This window comes from Calypte anna, chromosome 3 (genome assembly GCF_003957555.1).
Source record: "Calypte anna isolate BGI_N300 chromosome 3, bCalAnn1_v1.p, whole genome shotgun sequence".
In the NCBI taxonomy this organism is placed as follows: domain Eukaryota; kingdom Metazoa; phylum Chordata; class Aves; order Apodiformes; family Trochilidae; genus Calypte; species Calypte anna.
In genome coordinates, this window is record NC_044246.1 from 39,288,624 (window position 1) to 39,312,792 (window position 24,169).

The window sequence follows — 24,169 nt, forward strand, 5'->3', positions numbered from 1 at the left end:
TTTTTTCTCTTCCACATGGAGGCATGCCTGCATATGAATAAAAGATATGGAGATAGAGTAGGAGCTCTAATGGACAGAGTGGTTCAGTAAAATAGATCCCCTGCTTTGGTCTACCTATTTAATTGGGGATTTTGTGAAAACTGGTACAAAAGTGATGTGCAACATGTGATAATCTATCCATGAGCGGTCACAAAAGAGACCAGTGGAAGGGACGACTTCTATCCACTACACTCCAAAGAAGGTTGCCAGATACTGTATGAACATGCTTGAGACTTGTGCTTTTATGAGAAGGTCTTTGCTTACCAATGGTCTCCTTAGGCTACCAAAGTGATAAAGTCTTTCTTAATTAAATATTGCTTGTTATGTCTCTGGGGTTTTACTGTAGCAGTTGTCAGTGTTAGCAATGCATTGGGTTTTGTTTCTTTGCAACCTTGCTTGATTCCCTCCTCCTTGCTGGTGGTTCTGTGAATTTAAATCGGTGTCTGTTGTTTTAATATTATTTTTGACTATGAGAGTCAATTTTTAGACATCGAGAATATAGAGGAAACCAAGCCCACCCTTGTTCTACCTGCTGTTTTCTGCCCTTCTGACTGAAGTATTGTGCATGCCCATTTTTTAGCAAAAAGACAGTTGAGCCACTGCCAGAAATGTCTATGGGCTGTTCTACAGTCAGATTACCTGAGAGATGCTTGCTTCAGAATACGAGGTTTAAAACAATAATTTACCCACATATTCCTGCATCAGGAGTTATGCAAAAGCTTGAAGTTCCTAACCTCACCACCTCACTTCTCACCTTGTCCTGTTTCCAAGCAGCAAGAAGCCAGAGTGTTATCTAGATGGGAACACACCACCTCATGCAGGTCTTTCTGCATAGCTCATGGCCCATGCAGCACCATGTACCTTGTTATGCAGGGAACTGGTCCAGGTTCTGTGATGTCTAAGACAAAGGCCAGCGGAAAGGCACTGCTTTCTCTGACAGTTAAGCAACCCAATGCTGTCCAGGAGCAGTGAATTTTATCCTTGTGGTGCTAAGCTAATCTCTTGAACCAGTTTCTGGACTGGGGTGGGTTTTTTTTTAAGTTCCCAGCATGATTCAACCATGATAAGGTAGCAGAGCCTAGTGGCTTCACTCAAGTGCTGTGGAGCTGAAAGAGTGCTGTTTGGTGGAACGTGAAGTATCACCAAGCAAGCAATTCTCTATAAAGTCAGGTCTTAGGTAGCTCAGACTGAGGACTCAAAAGCAACAACTTCTAATAGTTTGGAGTTAGATTTTTTTTGTGGGCCTCATTTTCTTTGGTTGAATGGACTGTTACCTTACAAGTATATCTGGAAGATTAAGCGTTTAATCTTCTACATGAAAATGCCGTTAAGATGAACACTGTAGAAAATCCCTTTGGTGAGATTAATAACATCAAGGTCTCATCATGCCCAGATGAGACATGAAGACAAACAGCTAATAATTCAGAAAACCAAGAAAACTTGGTAATACCATTTAGTGAGGTTGTTTGTTGAATGCTCTCCATGAAGGAGAACTCTAGAGGAAGAAGTACACTTAAAGATTGTATCATAATACAAGAAAAGAAAGTGTACTAAATAATGTTGAATGTGTAACCATAGTTTTGTAATATCACAACTTCTGGACAGTTGATTTGGCAACTCTAAATGCTGGCTCTTAAGTATGACTGTTTCTTCTTTATATCCTTATTAGTAGTGGGGATGCAGATAACAGGTCTCCAGGGCTGTCCTAGAAAAATCTTTTTCATTGCAAATTAATATGCATAATTTGCAGGATGATAAATGGTTGGCTTTTTCAGCTATTTTCATAATTGTTCTTCAAGGTATTTCTGTATTATTGATGGAATGTATCTCCTATGTATGGGATGAAAACATTGTCAGTGCCCTGCAGCAGTTCTGGGTTGCACCAGTTAGCATTTCTGCAAAATGTCTATGGAAGTAAGGTTTGGTAATTTAACCAGTTTTATGACATTCAAAGCCTCACTTTTCATATTTCTATATTTAATTTACATTTATAAAATACAGAACTCAGATTTTTCAGCAAAACTACTACTTCAATTTTTGTGGAAAAATAATGACCTCAGATATGGGACAGCAGTATTTTTTTATGCTTTATTGATCTTGGAAGTTTAAAACTGTGCACTCTTTTGTGATATGAAAATGCATCTCTGGTAGGAACAGGAAAACCCAATAGGTGTAGTGTATATTGTATGATGAAGTAAAGGGGAATACTTACCAACAAGTATAAGGTTAGTCAAGTAAGACATATCCTGATCCAGGAACTGCTTCGAGGCTGCAGAGGTCAGAGGGGGGTTGACCTTAGGATGGTGGGAATACCCACGCTGCCTTTTCTGGGCTGTAGCTTCTTACATTGATAGGTGAATCAAATACTTGAAGTACCAGAAGAGAGAGAAATGGGGAGAATGACAGTGGTGGGTATCCAAACGGAGAACAGAGAGTGAGACCTGGGCTGTGTTGCCTTTGGGACAAGTATCTCATTGCATCTTGTCTACAATGAAGTATTTTATTTTGTTTCCTTTAAGTTATTTGCCTTTGCTTCTGTGGCAAAAGGGAGCCAGAAGGAGGTAGGCAGACGGTGCAGTACTGTGGGCTCCTGGTGTAGGTACTGGAGGATAAGCACCTTCCTGCTATTCATATTAACCTTTTCAAAGGATGTGGAGGGCTTTGATTCGCATGCTTGGCTTCACAGACTATTACTTCTGTTTAGTTCAAGCTTTTGCTCTTTAAAAGGTAGAAGAAAGAAGGAATGCTTCTCACATAAAGCCTTTTTTAAACAACCATCAAAACAAAAATCCTCAAAATCTTCGCAAGAAAAACCTGATAAAAACCTTTTTCTTTAGAGTTTTTACGCCATATCGTCAGGCTCTTTAACAAGAGCCACACAAGCAGAGTACTGGGCAGCTTTCAAATTGAAAACTCACCTCTTTCCAGTGTTCCTTTGCACCTAATGGGGAACGAAATACAATTCCAGTAAGCTGACATTGTTGTAATGTTTAACTTTCAGCCATTACACTGAGCTTTATTGCAGGGTTGGTTTCCAGATAGTTAAAGTCTTGAAAGCATCGTCTGTTGTCTGCAGCCCTCAGTGAAGCACTCCATGTAGGAACGAGACCAGCAACAGAGTGTTTCTATGCTTGCCTGAAGGGTGGGTTAGGTTCATCATGGTTGGCAAGCACCTCAAATTGGAAATAAGTGTGCATGAATAAATATTCCTTTGCTTCTGTCATGATGAGTTATGGACACATTACAAAAATAATTATCTTCCCTTCATAAATCAGTCTGATAGTTAGGTTTGGTTTGCTTACTAATTCACTGTTCCTCCTAATCTTTCTTTAGTTTGGGTCAAATACTTCAGCGTAAGTAAATCACAGGTCTGAGCCAGAATGCTTTAATTCTTTTTTTGTTGCTGGGCATAAAAAATTAGTCTAAAACCAAAACAGACAACTTCTGTACTGCAAATCTGCAGTACAGTGATAGCCCTAAAATGAGGTGTTTGTATCAGCTGTTCTACCTTGCTTTGTGAAAGTATTTTAGACAGAATTTTGCATACTTTATTTAAAATAGTGATCATCATTAGTTATAGCTGGGATGGTTAATTAAACAGACTTGTGAAGTTAGATACAGAGAGAAGTAAAAACCAGGAGAAGTAGAGAAGCTATATATGCCGGAACCTAAGCCCTAGGGCATGCAAACCAGTCAAATATTCTATATGAATGTTGTACCCATACTCATTAGCAAATGCAACTTAAGTGCAAATCTTTTTAAGGAGCAAGAATCAAGCCAGCTAGAAGGGAATTGCTGTATTCCTGAGCTTCTAGAAGAAATATGTTGCCAATTCAAATTGCAACACAGCTATGAGGACTAGGAGCCGCATAATAAACCAAGTACTTCTGAGATAGTGCCGGCACACTAGCTGCATGTTCTACAACAGCATTTTTTAGCCATGTTCAACAGTGTGCTTGCTATCGCTCCTCCATTTGTTGAATTCAGGATGACCTTTGCATGAATAAAGTCAAATAGGATTAAGGCAGGAATTTTCAACAATGGGAAAGAGCAACAGATGTAGCCGACTTTGAACGTGGGAGGATTGTTGATGCACGGTTGCCTAAAGGGAGTGTCTGTGGTGACAAAAAAAAAGGGGGGGGAACAACAACAATTTCCTAAAAAATTAACCGCATAAAAGAAAAGTAAATGAATAGAAAACAATCTAAAGGAACCGAGTGATCCCAGTTTTTATTGAAGTCAAGCTGCATGCGTGGTTTTTGACTCGCTGCCTCCTTTTAAATATTTTTTTGTACTCTTTCAGAAGAACTATCTGTGACTATCACTATATGAGCTATCTGAGGGTTTTGTGTGGTGTAACCTATTTCAGATTCATGCTTTTCCTGAGTTATTTTAAAGAACATAAATGGAATCTAGGGAAAAAGAAGATGATGTTTCTCTGGAGAAATAGCCATTTGAATATAAAATACATATATTTGAATATAAAATACAGATTCTGCTAATATTTTTTATTTTATTTATGCTATGTAGAAGCATGTAGATGGATTGCAAATGCATACACTGCAAGGACTATATAGAATGTTACAGAAAGAGGGGGGAAAAAAGTCAAACACATGTAAATCAATAATGCTTTCTGTTATATTCTTTTATATATTTTATACTTTATGTGTCTGCTAGCTCTACTGAATTTGGTTTCATCTAAGTAAAAAGAAGGCATGCCTATGTTTTTCCTGGTAGATTTAGAGATATTTTTTGTACTTTATAAAAGAATTTTGTTACCTTTTTACCAATTCCTTGAAACTTGGTTTCATTTTTGAAAAGAGCTATTTTGCAGTATAGCAGATAGTTGTGTTAATCCCTAAATGATACTTCATAGTTTGTACTAACGAATAATTCAGAAACTTTAAATATAGTTCATATGTATAGTTCAGACAAATCAGCTTTGAAAAGCATGCATGGGAAAAGCTTTTAAAGTGTGAATGAAATAATGTGCTCTAGCTCAGTGAAAGGGCTTTAGAAGAGCTAGCTAGAAACCAAAGTAATTAAGGAAATCATGTTGTAAACTGAGTTTAATATATTAGAAGTTCAACTGTAAGAGCTTGATTAAACACCCACTGATTAAATGCCTACATTATACTCTAAAGAGAACTATGCTGTTGAGAGGGCAGTCTGTCTCTGTAGAAAAATAATTTGGATTCAGAGGATGTAGCACAGTTGAAACATTTTCTAATACAGCTTATCCTACCTCTTTTCATACTCCTTTAGAGCAGATTTTGATGAGGCGAGCCATAGGTTACCCACTAGCTGATGACATGTCACTGTAAACTCTGTAGTCATAACATGTCTCACATCCACCCAAAAATGAATCTTACAACAGATATTTAAAAAAAAAAAAAAAACCCAAAACCAAACCAAACAAAAAAAAGTTATCACCTGCGATTGAGGGGATTGAGTAACTTGAAGAACACAGCTATGGGTGCTGGAGGCTTCATTAGTAATTTTTGTGACCCTAGTAAAGAACCTGAGATGCTTAATTTTGGGACTAGGAACAACTTCATATACCTCTAGGGCATCTTTAGCACCAAGAGCACATAAGTCTGCTATTGGAATTGAATGGATTCATGCCTGCTGTGGCTGCAGTTTAATTTCCTGGGAGCCCTCTGTATGGAGAGACATTAAGCTCCTGAGTGTCTACATGAGTGCATTGATTTTACATGCACAATTGTGTGAAAGGATGTCATATCCACAGCATTAAACTTAGCAATTTGTTTTGAAATAAGTATTGGGTGGTGACTGTTAGACACCTGGCTTTTTGTAAACATTTATGAGACTTAATGCAGAGTCTACTGAAGGCAACAAGAAGTTGAAGTCCTGTAGTCAGTACTGAATTTCGTTCCTGGGCAGTGCAATCTTTTCATCCAAGTTTCCATGATTCTGAACTGGAGCAGGTTATAACAGTTTCTAGTTCCTTTTTTTTGTATCTTTGAAGGGTTATCCACAAGTAAGTGTACAGGCTGGTTTTCTTTGGTGGGTTGGCCAAAATCTGCATTCTCTCCCACTTCATTAACACTTCAGAGGCAAGGAAGTATCATCTTAAAGCCTTGCAAGGGTCATGTTTCTGGCTTGCTTCACTGCAAACAGATCTTTAAAATCCAACTCAGCTAATCAAGCTTTAAAAGTATCCTAAAATGTTACACCATCTGAAAGAATTGTAAATGTAAATTGTGTTATATTTTTTTAATTATTCCTTTTTTTTTTTCCCTCTTCATTTTTTTTCTGATTAGTTGTGTTGTATTTTATGCTATGGGAGCATAATGAAAGTAATTTTTGCTTACAAAACAGTCAAAATGTATTTCTGTTGTTTCAAGTGACTTATTTCTTTAGATTCATACAAAGAAAGTGTATGTGTGTATATCTTCTTTGTGTGTGTATATACGTATATGCAAATTTGTATCTTAGTATATTTCTATTGTAAGAAGAATGGTGATCTCTTACACAGAAAGGTAGGTATGGTGTATGCTACAAGACACGTAACTTTCTATATAACTAATATGCATTTAATATGTGCATGAAGACTTGTTAGAAAGTTGATTCAGATATGATACACATGGCTTAGCAGATCATGATTAAAATGTTTAGTCCTAGAATCTGCTTAAATTACTGAGCCATATAACACTGTGACCTCTTGTCATAAAGTTCCCAAGGTGTGCTCTCAAGAGCTGCACAAAAAACTTAATTTTTATCACTTTAAAATAGTGCCAAAGAATTTCTAAATGCATTTCTAAAGTGCTCATATGGCACTCTGTGCTATTGGTAAGTAGTCTGTCATGGTTTTCATTGGCAGCAATAACAGTAACATAATGTGACTTTATCCTTTGATTAGAGACATGGGTGTGTAGGCCAGAAGCCAAATCAATAGGCTTAAGTATAAAATTATAGCAAGTGAAATATTGTTTCAATGCTTAAATTCTTCTAAGTGTAACCACAACCTTTCTATTGTACTTAAAATTCTAATGGAATACTATCATTGCTATTAAAAAAAAAAAAAAAAAAAAAAAAAAAAGCATTTGAGGTGTTTCCAGGGAAGGCTTTTTCTCTGCAATGCATTTAACTGTTTTTACATGTATTTCTAGCAGGATATTAGACTTGAGTTCTAAACTAAAATCAAGGTTCACTTTAGCATGTTGGTTTTTTTTTTTTATATTTGCATATTTACTGTTGTTTTCAAATGTAGAACCATATTATGGTGTAGATATGAATTATAGAGAAAAGCTGTAGATACTTCCAAGGAAAGATTCCAAGTTTTTGCACTGGGAACTAGGATTGGTCCTCAAAAAAGTGAAACATGTTGCTCCAGATTTTGGGTGTTGTGCATTTTTTGTTTGGTTGGTTGTTTTTTTTGTACACAAATGGCATGTGATTTGCCCACCATCAACACTCATTGATGTGTGCACTTTCACTGCATCTGAGATTGTCCCTTCACCAATGTTTCATGGCCAGCACATGGGAAAAAAAAGGACAGAGAGCAAGGCAATTCAGTGCATACACTGGGACATCTATTTTCTGGCATGGTTTTTAGCTATTTCATGTCCTTCGCCTTCTGAACATTTTTTCTTGATGCTTTTGGCAGCAGTGATGGGCTCTGTGTGGAGCCCCAGTCAGGTGCTGTGAATACTGCTGGAAAATGCAGAGCTGCTTGGGAACTATTTGAGAAATAAATCATTTTTTGAAAAATAGCTTGATATTTTAAAAAACACATTTAAAGTTTGTTATTTTTCTATTTATTGAGTACAAATGGGGTAAGAATTGCGTCAAATCCTACTATGGCCTAATTTTTTGTTTTGTTCTTTCCAAGGCAAAGGATTCTTTTAAAAATGTGCTGATGAATTTGGCTGTTGGTTATACCATAAGAATGTCCCTTTTGACCTTTTTTTTTTTTTTTTTTTTTTGTGGAGTTAGTTAAAACTGTATTGCTCTTTTCTGACTTAGGACATATAATACCTCTGGAGTTTTCCATAGTGTGTGGGCAGAGAACAGCATCCCCCAAGGCCAGTGTGGAGCATCTATGTCAGATTTCTACTCTGAAGAGTCATCTAAACAACCTGTCTCTACCAGCTAGAAAAGAGGTCTTGGGTAACCAGTCTTGCCTACATAAACTCTTTTGAGAGTCCAGTACTCTCCTCTTCCCCCTGCACACTTACAGAAAAGCTATGAAACAGTAGCAGCACACTGCCAAGGATTTATCAATGGGAGGTAATACAAATTAATGCAAAAATAATTTTCAGTATTTACATATGGTAAAAACAATTGTGAATGTTACTCACTGAGAACCTACACTATGACTAAAGTAGCAGGCACACTATATACTTATCAACTCATCCTTCTCCCACTAGTCCTTCTAATTGAGTAGTCTGTAAATTTTATTGCAACTCTAAGCAGAACTGCCTTTGAACTCCTCCTCTGTGCAATCTTAAAGGTAAGGTGGATCTTAGTCAAGTGATGTCACTATACTTGCTTCCTAGTCGTGGCTTGGGTCATGCTTCTGCTGGAAAGTGTTGCCTAGCAATCTGCAAAAGCCATGTGTTTAAGATGACAGGTCCTACAGGTAATTTAGAATAATTTTTGGAAGTTCATCTAACTTGGGAATAATACACAGTGTTAGAATAAACTTTGTGCAGATTCCACTGGAACCTTATTTAGAGCAGTATCAATGAGTATTAAATAAGTTGGCTTTTAGACATTTATCAAAGTTTAGGAATTAGATAGAGCTGGTTTGACATGTTACCAGAGCCCTCCCTTATGTACACTTTCTTTTCCCTTTACTCTCCCTGTTTCAAAGATTGTCATAATCTCTTGTTATGCAATTAGATATGTTGCTACAGATTTATTAGCAAACTTACTGTCGAACTAGTAGTAATGCTCTAATTTACACTTCCCAAAGCATGGAAATCCTTGTGTAGGAATGAAAGCTCCCTTCTCTTCCCTTCTCCACCTATCCTGAGGTGCTCGTGCAGTGAAAAGTATTGCAGGAGGTTGAGATGTGTGAATGATAAGTTCTGTACACGTTGCAACACCTGGGCGTGATCAGGCTTGTTAAAGATGATGTATGAAGCTTGAGCCTGAGTTTTCTGGCTGAATTTTTCCTCCTACATCTTCTTGGGGTTGTCTGATAAATTTCATCTCCTAACCCAAGGGAAAAGTGATCAATACTTTACCCCACAGTTCTCTCTGATAGCACTGGTGCAGCTGGTTGGAAGATGGAAGTCTTCTTGTGCAGTCCTTTCATGTAGGTGTTTTCTACTGTCTGCAGACAAATATTTGGAATCACAAAACAGCTCACACCAGAAGCATGATAAGTGTTGCATCATCTTGGGACCAGTTAAGAGCCTTTCTTTCAAGAGTGCTTAATATTATTTAACCCAACTATGTAAATTAGGTCTAAAAGACACATAAAAATATTACACATCCTTCTTTTTATACCCTGTCATCTCAAAGGCATAATGTCTCAAAGATTTTAATCCATTGTATAATAATGTAATAGGGATCCAGTGGTGTCTCCTGTCTTGTCACTATGGAATTAGTGACAGTTGATGCATTTAATAATGATTTCAATAGCATTGGAAGGCCAGTGAATCATGAATCCATATCCCTGACACTGCCTGAGAAATATCAACTCTAAACAATCAGAAGCCCCTATAGAGTTGTCTGTTAAAGGAAACCTATTAGGCTGTCTTCTGTGTACAATACTCACAAGTATTATGCTCATTAAATATATGATGGTACATGCTAAAAACTGTTTCAGTTTCCTCATGTTACCATATTATGGAAGCACTTTTTTCCTCCCTCAGCTGCTTGGAAATTTTTTTCTATTTATAATCTGAATTTTTTTTTCCTTGAAGTCATATCAGAGTTTGTCACAAAGATTTTTATAGTACTATATTTAGCATGTAATATTTTGGTAAAAATGTTTAGTTTTTATTTGACAATGCATTTTTTATTTTAGTGAATATAAACCAGAGAAGAAGAAAAAAAAAAGCTGCTGAGCAAATTCTATAGTTTCAAAAGTTCAGCTAATTTTTAAAATGTTGATGTGAATACTCCATTGCATTAAGGAAAAAAAAATAGTCTCTGTGGAGAATGTACTAATATTTAATTGAAAAATATCTATAAAGTAGATCCTAAGGATCATTCAGAAGTTTTACACATGTAAAAAATTAAACACAGAAGAGCTGCCTGCTGTGTATTGCTGTAACACCCCTAGAACATGGCTAACGCCCAATTACTGCGTGCTTAGACTTGGATGGTAATTACAATTGAGCTGTAAAATATTTTGACAGTTTCCAACTGCTGTGTGGTTATTAGCCAGGCATCATATGGGAATGAAGTACACTGATTTGATTGGGTTTATATCACAATCTGCTTTAATAAGGACTTTCAAAATAAACACATGGTGTAAAGTGCTACTCAAAGGTAGTATTTAACTGTTCGCAGCTTTTCTTGACTTCTGCAGGAGAGAATTCCTCTTTTCCAAGGATTTTGATTTCTTAAATGAGACCTGCCATACCTTTATGCTTCAGCTTTTCCTTTACAAGCTTTTACTTGTTGAGTGCTAAAAGCATAACCACACCAAATTTAATTTGTAGCATGAAAATTATGTGTGTATTTTTCAAGAGGATAGATTTGCTAGTGTTGAAGCTAGAAAAGCTTGTGTTAATTACATATTATAAAACAAAAAGGATATTTTAATTTAACATGTAGTTTTTCATTTAGCTGCACAAGTCCTAGCGATTAGCAAATTTGGATAGTGAAAGAATTCCTAGAAAAATATATGTTAACCCAAGTGGCACTTGAATTGCTATTGCTTTGACATGTATTTTTATTTTTAAATAAAACTCATAAAGCAAAAATATTCAGACTACATGCAAATTAAGCTCCAGATTGTGACAGTCTTGTTATGTTCATTAAGCTGCTGATTCCTTGAGTAGTGGCTGTTACTCCTCTGTCAGGGCTATTCAATGAGGTAAAGATAGCAGTCTGCCTGCATACTGCTTAAACTAAAACAAGAATATTCAAGTCTTCCATTCCTTAATTTTTCACTTGTGTTATTTAGTAATACTTTTTTTTAATTTTGTTTATGAATGGTGTTTGTGAGTGAAGCTTTCTGGTTCTGATACAGAAGAATTTTTCAAGTGTTGTCACCTTGTTTTTTTCCTTAAAAACAAAGAAAAGAAAAAAAACAACCTAATGTTCCTGTTTCCCAGTTCATTCTGCTTGTGACGTCTCTGCTGTCACTGAGAGCTGACTTGGTTATCAGTGTTTCCTATATCTGAATGTTTGCCTAAATACCTAATTTCACCCAACTATAATAAGGTGGTTTCTTTTGCTGATTGTTACCCTCAGTGGGACACCTAAACTCTTACCTTGCAGATGAAATATTTTTTCTAATGTGTCCTAGATTTTAAAGTGTCTTTGTGAATTTCTGCAGAGATGTGCTGAATGGGAGGAAGCTTTCCTCTGTCAGTGTTCATGAGGAGCAGTTGGAATGACAGGGTTATACTTCTTCAATAGCCAGTCTCCTAAACAACTAAAAGATAACTAAAAGACACGCTCTGTTTCTTTGAAGAGTTACGCTAACAGTTGTTGAACTTCCCGTGTGTTCAGAGAGCTATGTGCCATTGTAGTTAAAAAGAAAAAGCAAAAATATTGGTCTTTGCAAGGAAATCCAATTAGCACAGGTGAGTATGTGTATGAGTTGATTATGAAACAGAAAATACTTGGATCCCAATCCCAGGCTTAATTTTTTGCATGGGAAGTTGATTGTTTTGGTGGATGATGTTTCGAGCTGAGGCCAGCGTGAGGTGTGCCGAGTGGGAAGCAGGGGCTCATCAGCTTTCTTCCCTGGCTTCTGGAGAGCAGAGGAGAGCTCTGTGGGGCTCCTGCTCTCCAGCAGCAGCAGCCTGTGCCAGCTGTGCCCTTTCCCTGTAAGATCTGGAATTAAGAAACACAGAGAAGGTAGGTCTGAAACTCATCTTAAAAGATTGCAGGGTCCTTCTTCCTGCCCAAAGACAAGTTCAGCGTTACGAAATGGAAGATTTCTTCAACCTGTTGTTAAAGACCTCCAATAATGAAGCGTCTCTGGCTTTCGAAGGCAGTCTGAATGCTTCATTATACTGTCTTACAGATTGCTCCTCCTAATGTCTGACCTGTTGCAACTAAAGCCTGCAACTTCATTTTGGTAAACACTGGCATGAGGGACAAAGGGTTCTCTTTTTCAGAATTTTGCATACCTGGAGGCTTATCATGTTCCTTTCCTTTATAATTTTTTTCTTAACATGAAAGACCTAGTTTTGCTCCACTTTTCTTTGTGGTTGATTTTTTTAACCTGATTTTTCTTTGGGGGGGGATGCACATAAAACTTCTGCTGCGGCTTTATTGATGCTGAGTGGAGTGGGAGAGGCCGTACATGTCTTGCAAGCTTTATTCCTGTCTGTTCATCTCAGTGCGATGTTTGTCTTTTTCACAACAACCTGATGTTGTTGACTTATGTTCAGCTTGAATAGACTGTTTCCCCCACATCCCTTTGTGAAGAGCTGTTACCTAACCAGTTCTTCCTCATCCTGCATTTATGTAAATGATTACTCCTTCCAATGTTGCACTTGCACCTATTGAATTTCATCCTGTTTTCTTCAGACCTTTTCTCCTTTTCATATGATTGGAGTTCTACTAGTGTGTTTGATGCCCATCCCAGCTCCATGTGTAGTGTATCATCCACTTTCCTAATTCAGATTTTCAACACTGAAGCCAAGAAAGTTGAGTCTTGAAGAACACTTTTTAATGCACAATTCCAAGAATAATTTAAAAGTACTCTTGGATATAGTTTTCCAGTCTGTTTTGCATCTATACTATGTGAGTCTCCAAAGGCTCCATTATCTGTGCTTCCTTATGAGAGCACACTGGGAGATAAATAAAGAGTTTAAATACAGTCATAATATGTATGCTACTTTTCTCCTTCCCTGTCTGCATCGCTCTTACACAAGGAACTTAGACTCATTGGTGGTCATGATTTGTTGATGAATAATTGATGTATGTTGCATGTCTCCTTTTTTAGCTTTCACATGTTGAGAAGCAACTAACCTATTTGTTTCACCTCTTTTTCATTAGCTTGTCTTCATTCTTCTGATTTATCCTTTTTATGCTTTTAAAGACTGGAAGGGAATGTAATTTTTTCCTCTTTCTCTACTATCTCACCTATCTTCAAGTTTAAAAACCATCCATTCATTTTGGATGCTGTTTCATGTTGATTCTTCCAGTATTGTAGGATTAAATTAAATGTGTTCAGCTGACCAGAAAGGATCTGCCTTACCAAATCTGTTTCCACACCTGGCTGAAATCTGACCTTTTTGTGTCTGATATTAGTAATGCTGGTCTCCAACTTGCATCTGACTTGTAAAATAAAGACAGATGAAGTAAAAAGAAAGGCATTAAGCATTTCAGGTATCTCCCCATCTTCTATGGATTCTCTTCCTTACCACTCAGTGATGAAGCAATATTTTTTTAATCTCCATCTTGTGATTGGTTGCATAGAATGGGCTGCTGATGCAGTAGTTTATCAGGGGTAAAGCATACTTATTTCCATTAAATTATCATTTAACTATAGCTGTCCTAAGGAACTTTCTTGAGAATAGCTGTCTTAATGCCTGGTGTGTAAGATCATGGACGCCATCACCTCATGCAGGATTGTAAAATGTGCTTTTTTTATTTCCACCCTCGGCTGAGAGGTGTACTTTGGCCTTCAGAGGCACTGCATCAGGTTCTGTCATCAATACCAGGCTTAAAAATAGAGTGTTCTAAGTCCCACCACACACAGAGATTGTTTTCCTTTGTTAGATGCCAGATTTCTGCAGGTATTACCCTATGTTCTGCTCTCAGGTATTTAAAACAAAGATTTCTCATAGGCAAGTAGTAATAGTTCCATAAATATTCCTATGGCCGTGCATTAAAAATAAATGATGCAGTAGATTTACAAAATAGGTATCTATAAAGTTCTATGAAGCAATGTCACCTTAATGATACAACATCAGAAGATTGCCTGAAAAAACAACATCTGTTGAAATGTTCAGCAGGGTGCGAGAATGACTTGCGTTTATTTAATGGCTAATGTCAAAAGAAATTCCTGCAAAAGCTACAAGAGTTCACTGTTTTTAGGAAGAATTGGCAGTGACTCTCATTTTTCAGCTTGCCTTGTGCTTTCTTTTAGAAGAGATTCTTGTGACCTTTTCTGACAAGCTCTAACACTTCCATTGTTTGCTGCAGGCCTTTGAAATGTGGCAGAGATAGCCTTGGGCCCAGGGAGGTGCGTTTTGCTAGTTCAGTTCACATTTAACAAAGTTAAAAGCTTTGAAAATTGCTATTCCTCATCTGTGGTTTAAGTTGCTTAATTCTGGCAACTTGCCCAAAACCCTGAATGTTCCTGTTGTGGCAGAAAGCCAGGGATTGTGAACTGGCAGCATCCTGGTAGCTCGTCTGGGCTTCCAGCACAGATTACACAGGAGCAGAGACTTCAGCCCATACACCACCAGGACAACTAGAGAAAGGAAGGTGGACACAAGGAAATTGCTCATCTTCTGAGAGCAGCAAAATGAGGCCCCGTCCCTGCATGTGACCTGTTCATACTGTTATATTACAAATACATGTAATCATCAGAGGATGAGCTCGGTGTTGGCTCCCACTTAAGGGTATGAATTATATACCTTTTCCTGTTTTTTTTTTTAATTGAAAATGTATCGCTCAAGACAAAGATTATGCGACCTCAGGGAACAGAAGCTAGATGAGCTTCAGCCAGTCCTTTCATAATAGTTGAGAAGGAGCTCACTATGACTTTTTTTTTTGATGGCCATATGACCATCAGGTGAAAATACTTGCACATAAGTAACCAGTTCATTATGCTGTCTTAGACTTGTTCCTCCTTTAGCATCTTATTACCATAATCTTCTCCTTGCAATTAGCTAATAAATTTCGGGCTTCTCAACCTGAAGCAGCTACCCTCACTCCCGTGCATTACGGTATTCTCTCTTAAGAACATCTGCAGGAGGAGGTAGTTGTCTTCAAATAAACAGTCTGCCTTGTTCTTAATTAATTCCCATGAGCAGACAGCCTCTGTGTCCTGTTGCCCAAGTGAGGAAATTGTCCAGTAGTTGATGTGTTGTGGCTTGTGGTTCTTAAGGTTTAGAGATCAGTTGCTGAATACTTGGGGTTTTCTATCCTTTTAATCCCCAGCAATGAAAACCAAACCAAAACCCTAAAAGCATATGATAAAAAAAAGTTACTTTGTTATTAGATAAAGTAAAAACTGAAGATAGGCTACCAGATAATACAAAAATTACAGAGGTACTTAGCAGTTAGGAATTGCTAGGTCTAAGGCACTCTCTGTTACTGTAACCTCTCTCACATTTGTGCACTGTATGCCAGTAGGTTGTTTACATGTACACATTTCAGTTGTATGACTACTGACCATGATTTTCTGCTGGTCCACTAATTCAGTGCTCAGAGAAAAAATAACTAGACCCTGTAATAGAAGAGGCAGCTGTCTGCAGGGCTGCCATTTTATATTTTCATAGGAGCTGGAAGGTATTTAACGAAGCGTGGTCTCCTTGTTAGGCTGGGTGAATGCCACAGAAGGCCTGGACAAAGCTCATGACACCAAACTGATGTGAGACACTGAGTGTCCTACAAATTGTTTGAGGCTACAAATTATGTGTTTGTGTCTTCAGAGTGACATCTTAACTTGTCCAGTGCTGGAAGTTATTGGGGATTTTTTTGTTATTCTCAGCACACTCACCTGCCCTGGAGTCAGGAGGATTGTGGCATCTCTGGTGGGATGCAGTGAATGTGTACACCAGACTGATGCTAGGTAGCATTTTTGATTCTTCTGATAGTTGATTCACTTACTAACTTGGACAACTTATTTAATTCTGCTTCTCTATTTGTAAAATACCAATTGTGAGTCTTTTAACATCTTGGTAGATTTACTAGCCCATTGTAGAGTACCCTAATATTGTGTTATGGCCATCACACTTGTGATCATAGGCAAGTTGAAGTGCTGTGTTTGGTGGGGCTTTTGCAGTATACTTCTTAAATGAACCTGCGTGCCATATGCTGTTGATGATAACTAATGAGCAACAACTTTTTGCCTTGAGCAGTGAGATACAGGCATCACGTGAGAAGAAATGGGTAGTGATGATTAGAATAAAAAAATGCCATCATTATGTTTGTTTGTGGGGTTGGGCAAGTAAAAGTTATGTGAATGAAGCTAATTCAAACACAAGGGACTTGCTAAAGATTACAGACTGGGACCAGAAGTGACAATATGTTGAAGGACAACCATTGTCCATATGATTCAGCCTTGTACAGAGCAAACTGTGTGATTTAAGATGTGAGTCAGTGAGAGAGAGTTGCAAACAGTTGAAGCGGTGGTTGTCTGGGAGAGGGAATACAGTAATGGGATCTCGTGCTGTATGTGCTTCTTATGGCAGGTGTTATCTTCATCAGTTCTCCCTTGGGTCCCGAGTATTCAATTAAGCACAGCATCATACAGCTTATGACATGGGACCACATTGTCTGTCTGCCTCCAGCTAATAAAGTGAAAACATATTGAAAGCACAGGATGGATTAAACCTTGCAGTAAACTGTCCATTCCCCAGCATGTCACTCCTCTCTGCTGTGTGGCGAGGAAGTGCCTTTTGCAAATGAATGTGATTTGGAAAGCTGCAGAGGAGGAAAGCAGAATATCAGACAGCTTTGCTTGCTTGCTTTTGCTTCCCAGATTAAGAGGGTCTGCAATTTTTGTTGCTAAGAAAGTTATCCTGGCATTTCAGGTAGCATGTACATGCTCTAGCTCCTTTCCTTCCTTTACCTAAGAGTAGGTTGGACGAACTCTTTCCAGCCTCACAGGCACCAAAATATGTGACAGGCAACTGAAAACCCTTTGAAATGAAATAATTTCATCCACTTGACCTACAGCTAATTTGAGGCATGTCTCAAGGATTTCACCTTCCTCCTTACCTTGCTATGTTCAAACAACAGAGTATTGTGTCTGCATGGGCAGATACCTAAATGTTAAGGTTGTGACTGAACATTGACTGGTTTGGTTGTGCCAAAATGAAGTCTTCAAAATTATAAGCAGTAAAAGCTTGTATTTTCTTGTGTATCCACATTAGCTGTATTCATGATCAGAGTAGTGAGGAGGGTGAAGTTTAAAGATGTCTGATTCTGGAGAAACCTGGAGTTCACCTAAATATTTGCTATTAATCATACATAGGAAACAAAATCATACTAGGCAGCTGGGTTTCTAGGTCTCCTTAATTTACGGACAGCAGGGACTAGAGACATTTTGTGTAATATATATACATCATACCATGCAAAAAGAGAGAATCAAAGTTGAAGGATATACTCCTAAACTGATAAGTTTGCATATCGGAGCAATAGGTTAACAGAACTCTTAGGATGTCTTTCCAGGAAAAGTGTGTTTTCTAGTACTTCCATATACCTTCTTTAACAGAAGGAATCAGCAATGCCTTTTGTATTCTGTTATATCACTGAAGTCATCATAATGCTATGGTGACCTACTATAACTAAGTAGCCTAAATAAAGATAATCTCAGCACAGTTAAATTATGAGGATGTTTTTTCTGTCTTTGGAATAAAACAGAAAGCAGTTTTATTTTACCTTTGAAGGCTCAATTTCCATATTCTATTTTGGTCCTCATACTAGTTAAAAATAATCTTTTGACTTATTCCCATACCACTTCACAGGACAGAATAAACAAAATTGAATGCATGTTGGACATATACAGACCTTGCCAAAGGCATAAATCCTATTAAATGAGCCATATTCAAGTTGGAATACTCCCAAGCTAAGCAGTCCCTATGGGTAGAGCTCTGTGTTGTTTAAACAATAAAATTCTAGAGTATCATCTTGATGACATAAAATTATCTATTTGACTGAAATGTATGGGGATGTCTTGTTTATATTGCATGTTTATATTGTTTTTCAGACCACTCAGTTCAACTGGGTTTCCCAAACTTTTTCTGTATCCAGCCACATGCTGCATATTTTGCCTTACGTAGCTGTGTGTTATTTTCATTGACCTCATCTTGCATTATAAGTTTTCACATTTTTCAGTGAGTCTAGACAGCATTGTAGTTTTTATAGGGGTCGGGGAAAATCCCTTTTTATTTTGCTCAGTCAAATAACTTAGAGACTGTTGCCTGTACTTGTTTCTTGAGTAACTTAACTTGTTTGTTGGTTGTTTACAGGTCTTCTCTGTTTTGACTTTCAGCTCTAGCTCAATCTCAGCTTCCTCTCCTCCTGCAGTTAATTACCATTACTAGTTTCTCTCAACTCCTTTCCCCTTTGGAGGGCTGTGTTCAGTAATATAAAACTCAAACCACTGAAGTCTTCCATCCAACTTCCCACAACAGTAATGTACTATTTTTTTTTTTTTCTTACTCCTTTCAGCAACTCTTTCAGACTTCAACACCACCTTTTGCTGTCTCCAGACACCTCAAGCCCCTTGTAGCCTGTCAGCAAGCTCTGGATTGTTGCTCAGGTTGGGCCTCTACAAACTCCATTGGCCCCATGTCTCATACACAGGCTTGGTTCATGGTTCTGTGTTCCCATCACTGATTACTTTCTTCTCCTGATCATTGGCCTATGAGTGTCAGAGATGCAGCTGAACTTCCACTTTGTGAAACATCACCTGGTGCTTTGTTCCTGAAAGAGGCAAAACAATTATTTAAATATTTTGAAATGTAGGGATGCACTCTAATATGTAAAGCTATTGTCCTCTTGTTAATGTAAAGTGATGAGATAGTATCCCAAGAGGAAAAATGCATAGACTGTAAAGCATATTAACTCAGCTTCCAGAACATGTAAAAGAAGAATAAAATAGGAAGACACCAGTGTTTCTACTGACTATGAAACAAAGATATCCTAAAGTCAGTAATAAATCCATACAGATGATGCTGCACCTAGTTCTGAGCTAGCATGTGAGGAACCAGCTTTGGAACCTCTGCATTTGCCAGGCAGCTAATCCACGACTGGATAAAAATCCAGCACTAGGCTCATTAACCTGTTCATCAGCTAGCAGGTCTAACAATCTGTTGTGACTATTTTATGCTTTTTATTGGTATTTTCAAATGAATTGTCAAAGACATTGGGTTTTGAACTCCAAGTCATGGCTGCCATGTGGTTTAGAAGAGTTGTGTGGTCAGTGCTTAAAAAAATTATGTAAGAAAAGGCTACTTAAATTTTCATTTCGTTTGATAAGTTCCTACCAATCTTGTGGAGCAAATATATGCTAGAAATAGATGCTTGGTAGGAATGATGTTTACACTGAGGCTATGCCTACTATGTGCAACCTAAAGGTATCAAAAGAATATTTTTTTTTCATAATGATGTTCTACAAAAAAAGAAAAAAGAATTGACTTTTTTTAACCCATCTGAAGGGCTCATTCTACAATTCTACAATTACCATATATATCTAGTGTGACATGAAATTAATATTTGTATCATAGATTAAGTAACAAAAAACTTTACTCATGTGATGTTTAAGTGCATGACATTCCTGATATTAACTTCACCTTCATCCAAAATACCTGGAGTGATAAGTCTGCAAAGGGAGTCTTACATATTCTGTTTTGTCAGCCAGAGAAGAGAATACTGTGTAAGTATGTTATGCACACCTGGACCTTGCATATTCTGGATAATATACTTCTAGAAAACTTAAAGTAAATGGAAGGACAAACATGGAAGAAAAGCTCCAAATTAAGTACAGGGGTTTTTGAGCAACTGTGATCTGGATTTTTAAAAAACTGATAATGTGTAAATGAAGTGCAAATTGATGCTAAATTTGTTTACTTAATATCTTTGCCCTTTTGTAAAATCGAGTTTTAAAATCAGTTACATCTTCAGTTTGTTAGATGTGTAATTAAGGCATTTGAATGTTACTATTACCTAAGGCCATTTCAGAGTTAACCAGAAAGTACTTAGGTGATGTCTGGAACTTTTAGCAATTCTGCAGAGAATTTCAACAACATGTGTTCAGTATTTATAATTGACCTTTAATATATCTGTGCTCCATTTGTAGTGCTCCATGTTTTGAAGTAGCTCTTTACTTTAAAAATTTCTTAAAATATAATTTTTCTACATCTCCATAGTGCCATTTTAATTATTTTCTCCCAGCAATGTTATTTCCATATACATCATTTAGGTAGCAAATTTATTTTAAGTAATGTAGTACCCTAAATTGGGGTCAGTGATTAGTTGCTGGTTTTTACTTTGAGATGTTAAAAAAAGACAGGTTAGTTATATCACTGTAATTCTGGAGTAACTGGCACCCCCTAAGTTTCTTCAATGCAAATCTGATGCATGGTAAAGGAAGTTTATAAATTATTGCTGCTTTTTCTTCCCTACTTTGTATATCTTTAAGATGTGAATTCAGTGTATTTAGAGGCATTTGTCACATCATTAACAACTTTATTCATGCTGATTTGAATCACAGACAGAATTTAAAAACCAACCAAACAAAAAAAACCCAACAAAGTTTTAACGAGTTACTTTGTACATATGATACGGTATTTAAATCAATGTCAACATTTAGCACTTTTGAAATGAGTTGGCAGTACTTCCATCTGATGATGAGGTAGGTGTGTTTATAAAACAACTTTTAAGGGGCGACTATCACAGTAAATGAAAAATTACTTTCCTAGTTCTGTATGATTTCTTCCCCAGAAGCAGTGAAAACATAAATCAACTGGTAGCAAGCAGCTAATTGCTTAGCACTGCCATACTTCAGTCAAGTGGGGGCATCGTTGGTCTTTCACAAATAGGTAATATGGCTACAAGGATTTACGGCTCAAAATGGGATATTGTAAACTACTTGGTCTGGTTTTGACTTAACTTGGGAACTCATTAGCTGTAAGGTACCTATCAGCAAGTTTGTTGTGTGTATTTATGCATTTGATAATATTACCTTGAAAAACAAAGTGGGCCTGGTTCTTTCCCTATAATTCAGACTTTGATTTTATGTCAGTCACATTCCATCTGTTTAATTAAATTAAGAATTTTCTGAAGTGTCAATATTTGTATGGTTAAATGAATATTCTTGAATTTATTTCTTGAATATATAGGCTGCAACCACTAAGTTATCTGCTAAATTTGAGCAACAGCAAACAGTCTGATGCCTGATGCCCAATGCCTGAAATATTTTATCCCATTTTAATTCCTGTTTTATACTAACAAAAGTATTACTATAAGTGGTAAAGTGTCCTTTTGGTAAGTGGCAATTAATAGCTAGTGATACCTGTTAGATACTACCCTTTGATAATGATTTACGGCCAAAATTCCCTTTCCACATAGAAAAGCTGAAGCCTAGAAGAGGAAGCTCTTTGGTTATGGTTGGAAGTGGCTGTTTAGAAACACGGTGCTGCAATTACCTTGATGCAATCACACGCTTAAACAGGAAGAGTGCAGCCAAAATCTGTTCACTGGAGCTTATGCTGTGCAGACACAGCAGCTTTGCTCCCCATGTCGCAATGGCAGATTGCAAGTTGTGCTAAATTCTGCCCATCTTATGCTTGGCTTTTGATCCAGTTGGAAAGTTATTTTCATGAAGAAGCAAAGAGGCTTGTGTGGGGTGCTTTGTGAGAAATCTTTTCCAGAGTGTCTATGATGGACTGCGCAGGGCTAACCCTTAAGTATTTAAGCGCGGTGTTTCCACTGGTACAGTTCTTGGCCTGTGTAGATCTGGAATCCTGTATATCTACATCCTTTGGAGACAAATGCCAAGGGCAACGACTGGAGATAATAACTTGTGATTTGTGTCTTTTGCAAGTTATAGTCATTGTAAACTGACAGCTGTGAAGGACCTAAACTCACATCAAAGGATACAGATCATCTAGTTAAGTCAATTAATGTTAATTCTCATATTCCATTAAATTCTTTCATCTTCTCTCTTTTTTTTTTTCTTCTTTTTTTTTCAGCCAAGCCCTATACCAAGTCCTGTCTTGGGGAGGAAGCCAAATGCTAGTCAGTCACTGCTTGTGTGGTGCAAAGAAGTTACAAAAAACTATAGGGGAGTGAAAATCACCAATTTTACTACATCATGGAGAAACGGTTTATCCTTTTGTGCAATATTACATCATTTTAGACCAGACCTAATGTAAGTTGTATATTCTTTACCTGTATAAACTAACTCTCATAGAAGTATATAACATTTAAGTTCACATAAAATCAAATCCCTGTTTGTCTCAGGTGTTGAAGCGTTTTCACCATTTTCTTTCAATCTGGGAAACCGTCCTTTCTAAGAAAACAGATTTATGAATGCTCAAACTTTGACTTCTTTGCTCTCCCTTTCTGCATAAACAATTTTTTCTCCCCTCTCTGTGATTTGTTTTTCTTCTTAACCTTATACAAAGAACTGACTTCAGGATGATTATGAAAATTGTGCTGATGTTGAAATTAAATGAGGGGAATAAGCTCTTTGTACACTGACAAGGACCGATTACTTCCTGGTAAATTTGGTTGTCAAGGCTGGGTTCTAGTCCCTGCCTTAACTTCTTTTTTAGATGGAAAGCTTCAGGCAACGAAACATGTAATCAGTGTTTGCTTATTTATTTATTTATTTGTTTATTCCTTTAATTTTCCACACTATTAGTTTTGGTGATTGAGTTGCTGTGAAATTGCTAGTTGCTGTATGATACTATTGTATGTCAAATATTTAGATTCAGTTTGTTTTAAAACTGCTGCTTTTATCAAATACTGTACATACCCACTGTGCCATTTTCCCCCTCAGTGACTACAAGTCCCTGAATCCTCAAGATATTAAAGAGAACAACAAAAAGGTAAGAACTGCCAGGGAAAAAAAAAAAAAAAAAAAAAAAAAAAAGACAGAGCTTCAATTTTGGCTTCACTGCAGGTTTTTATTAATTTTGGAAAAGTGTGGTTGTTTTGTAAGGTCATAACAGTGGCTCACAGAAGGTATTCAGCCTCCTGTGGTTCAAATGGGATGCATTATTGACTCTAGTTTCTCATATTCTTTAACATTAACAACAAGCACAAGGCTGACATTAGAGTTTAATGTTTGTATGGCCTACATTAACTGTAAAAGCAGAGGAAAGGGCTGTCCAGCCTTCTGTGATCACTCCTGATTTTTCCAGTCATCCACATAATTAAAAAAAATAAAAACATAACTGTTCTTTGATTGTCTGCAAGACTTCCCTTCCTGTTTCTTTAATGAAGCTCCATGCATCAGTCACAGTTGATGCTGCTTTGATGGTGATTTTTTTCTTTTTAAAGAAAAAATTTTGCACCTACCTTAATTCTACAGCAGCTGTGTGAAGTGCTATATAGGAATAAATGTAGGAATAAAGGAAGTTTATTATAAATGTGTTGAAGCAATACTTCACAACTAAGCTAAAATATGAGGAAAATAGTTATTGTTCTGAGGAATTACTTTAAACAGCTTTTTGTACCTTTGTGATGCAAAGAGGAGAAAAGTTTCACTGGAGGAAGCAGGAATTCATTTCGGAAATCACAAGAAGACTTTTCATTTCTGCTTACTATTTTAGGCATGTTACAAGCTTTGGTTGGGTCCTAGGAAATTGTTTGGAAATGATAATTTTCATGTGAGTCACTGATAATAAAATTGTTCCTGAAGATAATCTGAAAATTGTTTTTAAGTAGCTGCCTTCTCAGTGCTGTGATTTTAATTTTATATTGCTTTAAAAGCACTGAATTGAATTGAGATGAAGGTATAAAAATATACTTAAAGTAAATTAGTTAGGTTCAATATTATATAGCAGATATAACTAAAGAGTATTGGACTGTAGATATGTGGAATTCCTGGAAGTGCTTTATTAAAATTCATTTGTGTTTAGGGCAGTTAATTTGAGTGTGCCTGCACACTTACGTGTTACCCAGGGAATAACTTTTTTTAAAATAATACTTAAGTATTATAAGTAAAGAAATATCTCTGAGCTACCTAACATCTCTGATGTTACCTAATGAGTTATTTGGCCAGTGGTAGCTTTGTCATAATAATATGGGGTTGTATGATGACCTAAGTGGATTA

At 37.0% G+C, this 24,169-nt stretch overlaps 1 protein-coding gene across 7 annotated transcripts in view; it reads left to right on the forward strand.

The window, feature by feature from the left end:
- Nucleotides 1-24,169, forward strand: part of EHBP1 (EH domain binding protein 1) — a 221,909-nt gene that overhangs the window by 118,560 nt on the left and 79,180 nt on the right. For all 7 annotated transcript variants that reach the window (XM_030448584.1, XM_030448583.1, XM_030448582.1 and 4 more), the window contains 2 exons: nt 22,080-22,258; nt 22,892-22,940. In XM_030448584.1, the coding sequence (XP_030304444.1) occupies nt 22,080-22,258; nt 22,892-22,940 (228 nt within the window). The remainder of the gene's footprint in view (nt 1-22,079; nt 22,259-22,891; nt 22,941-24,169) is intronic.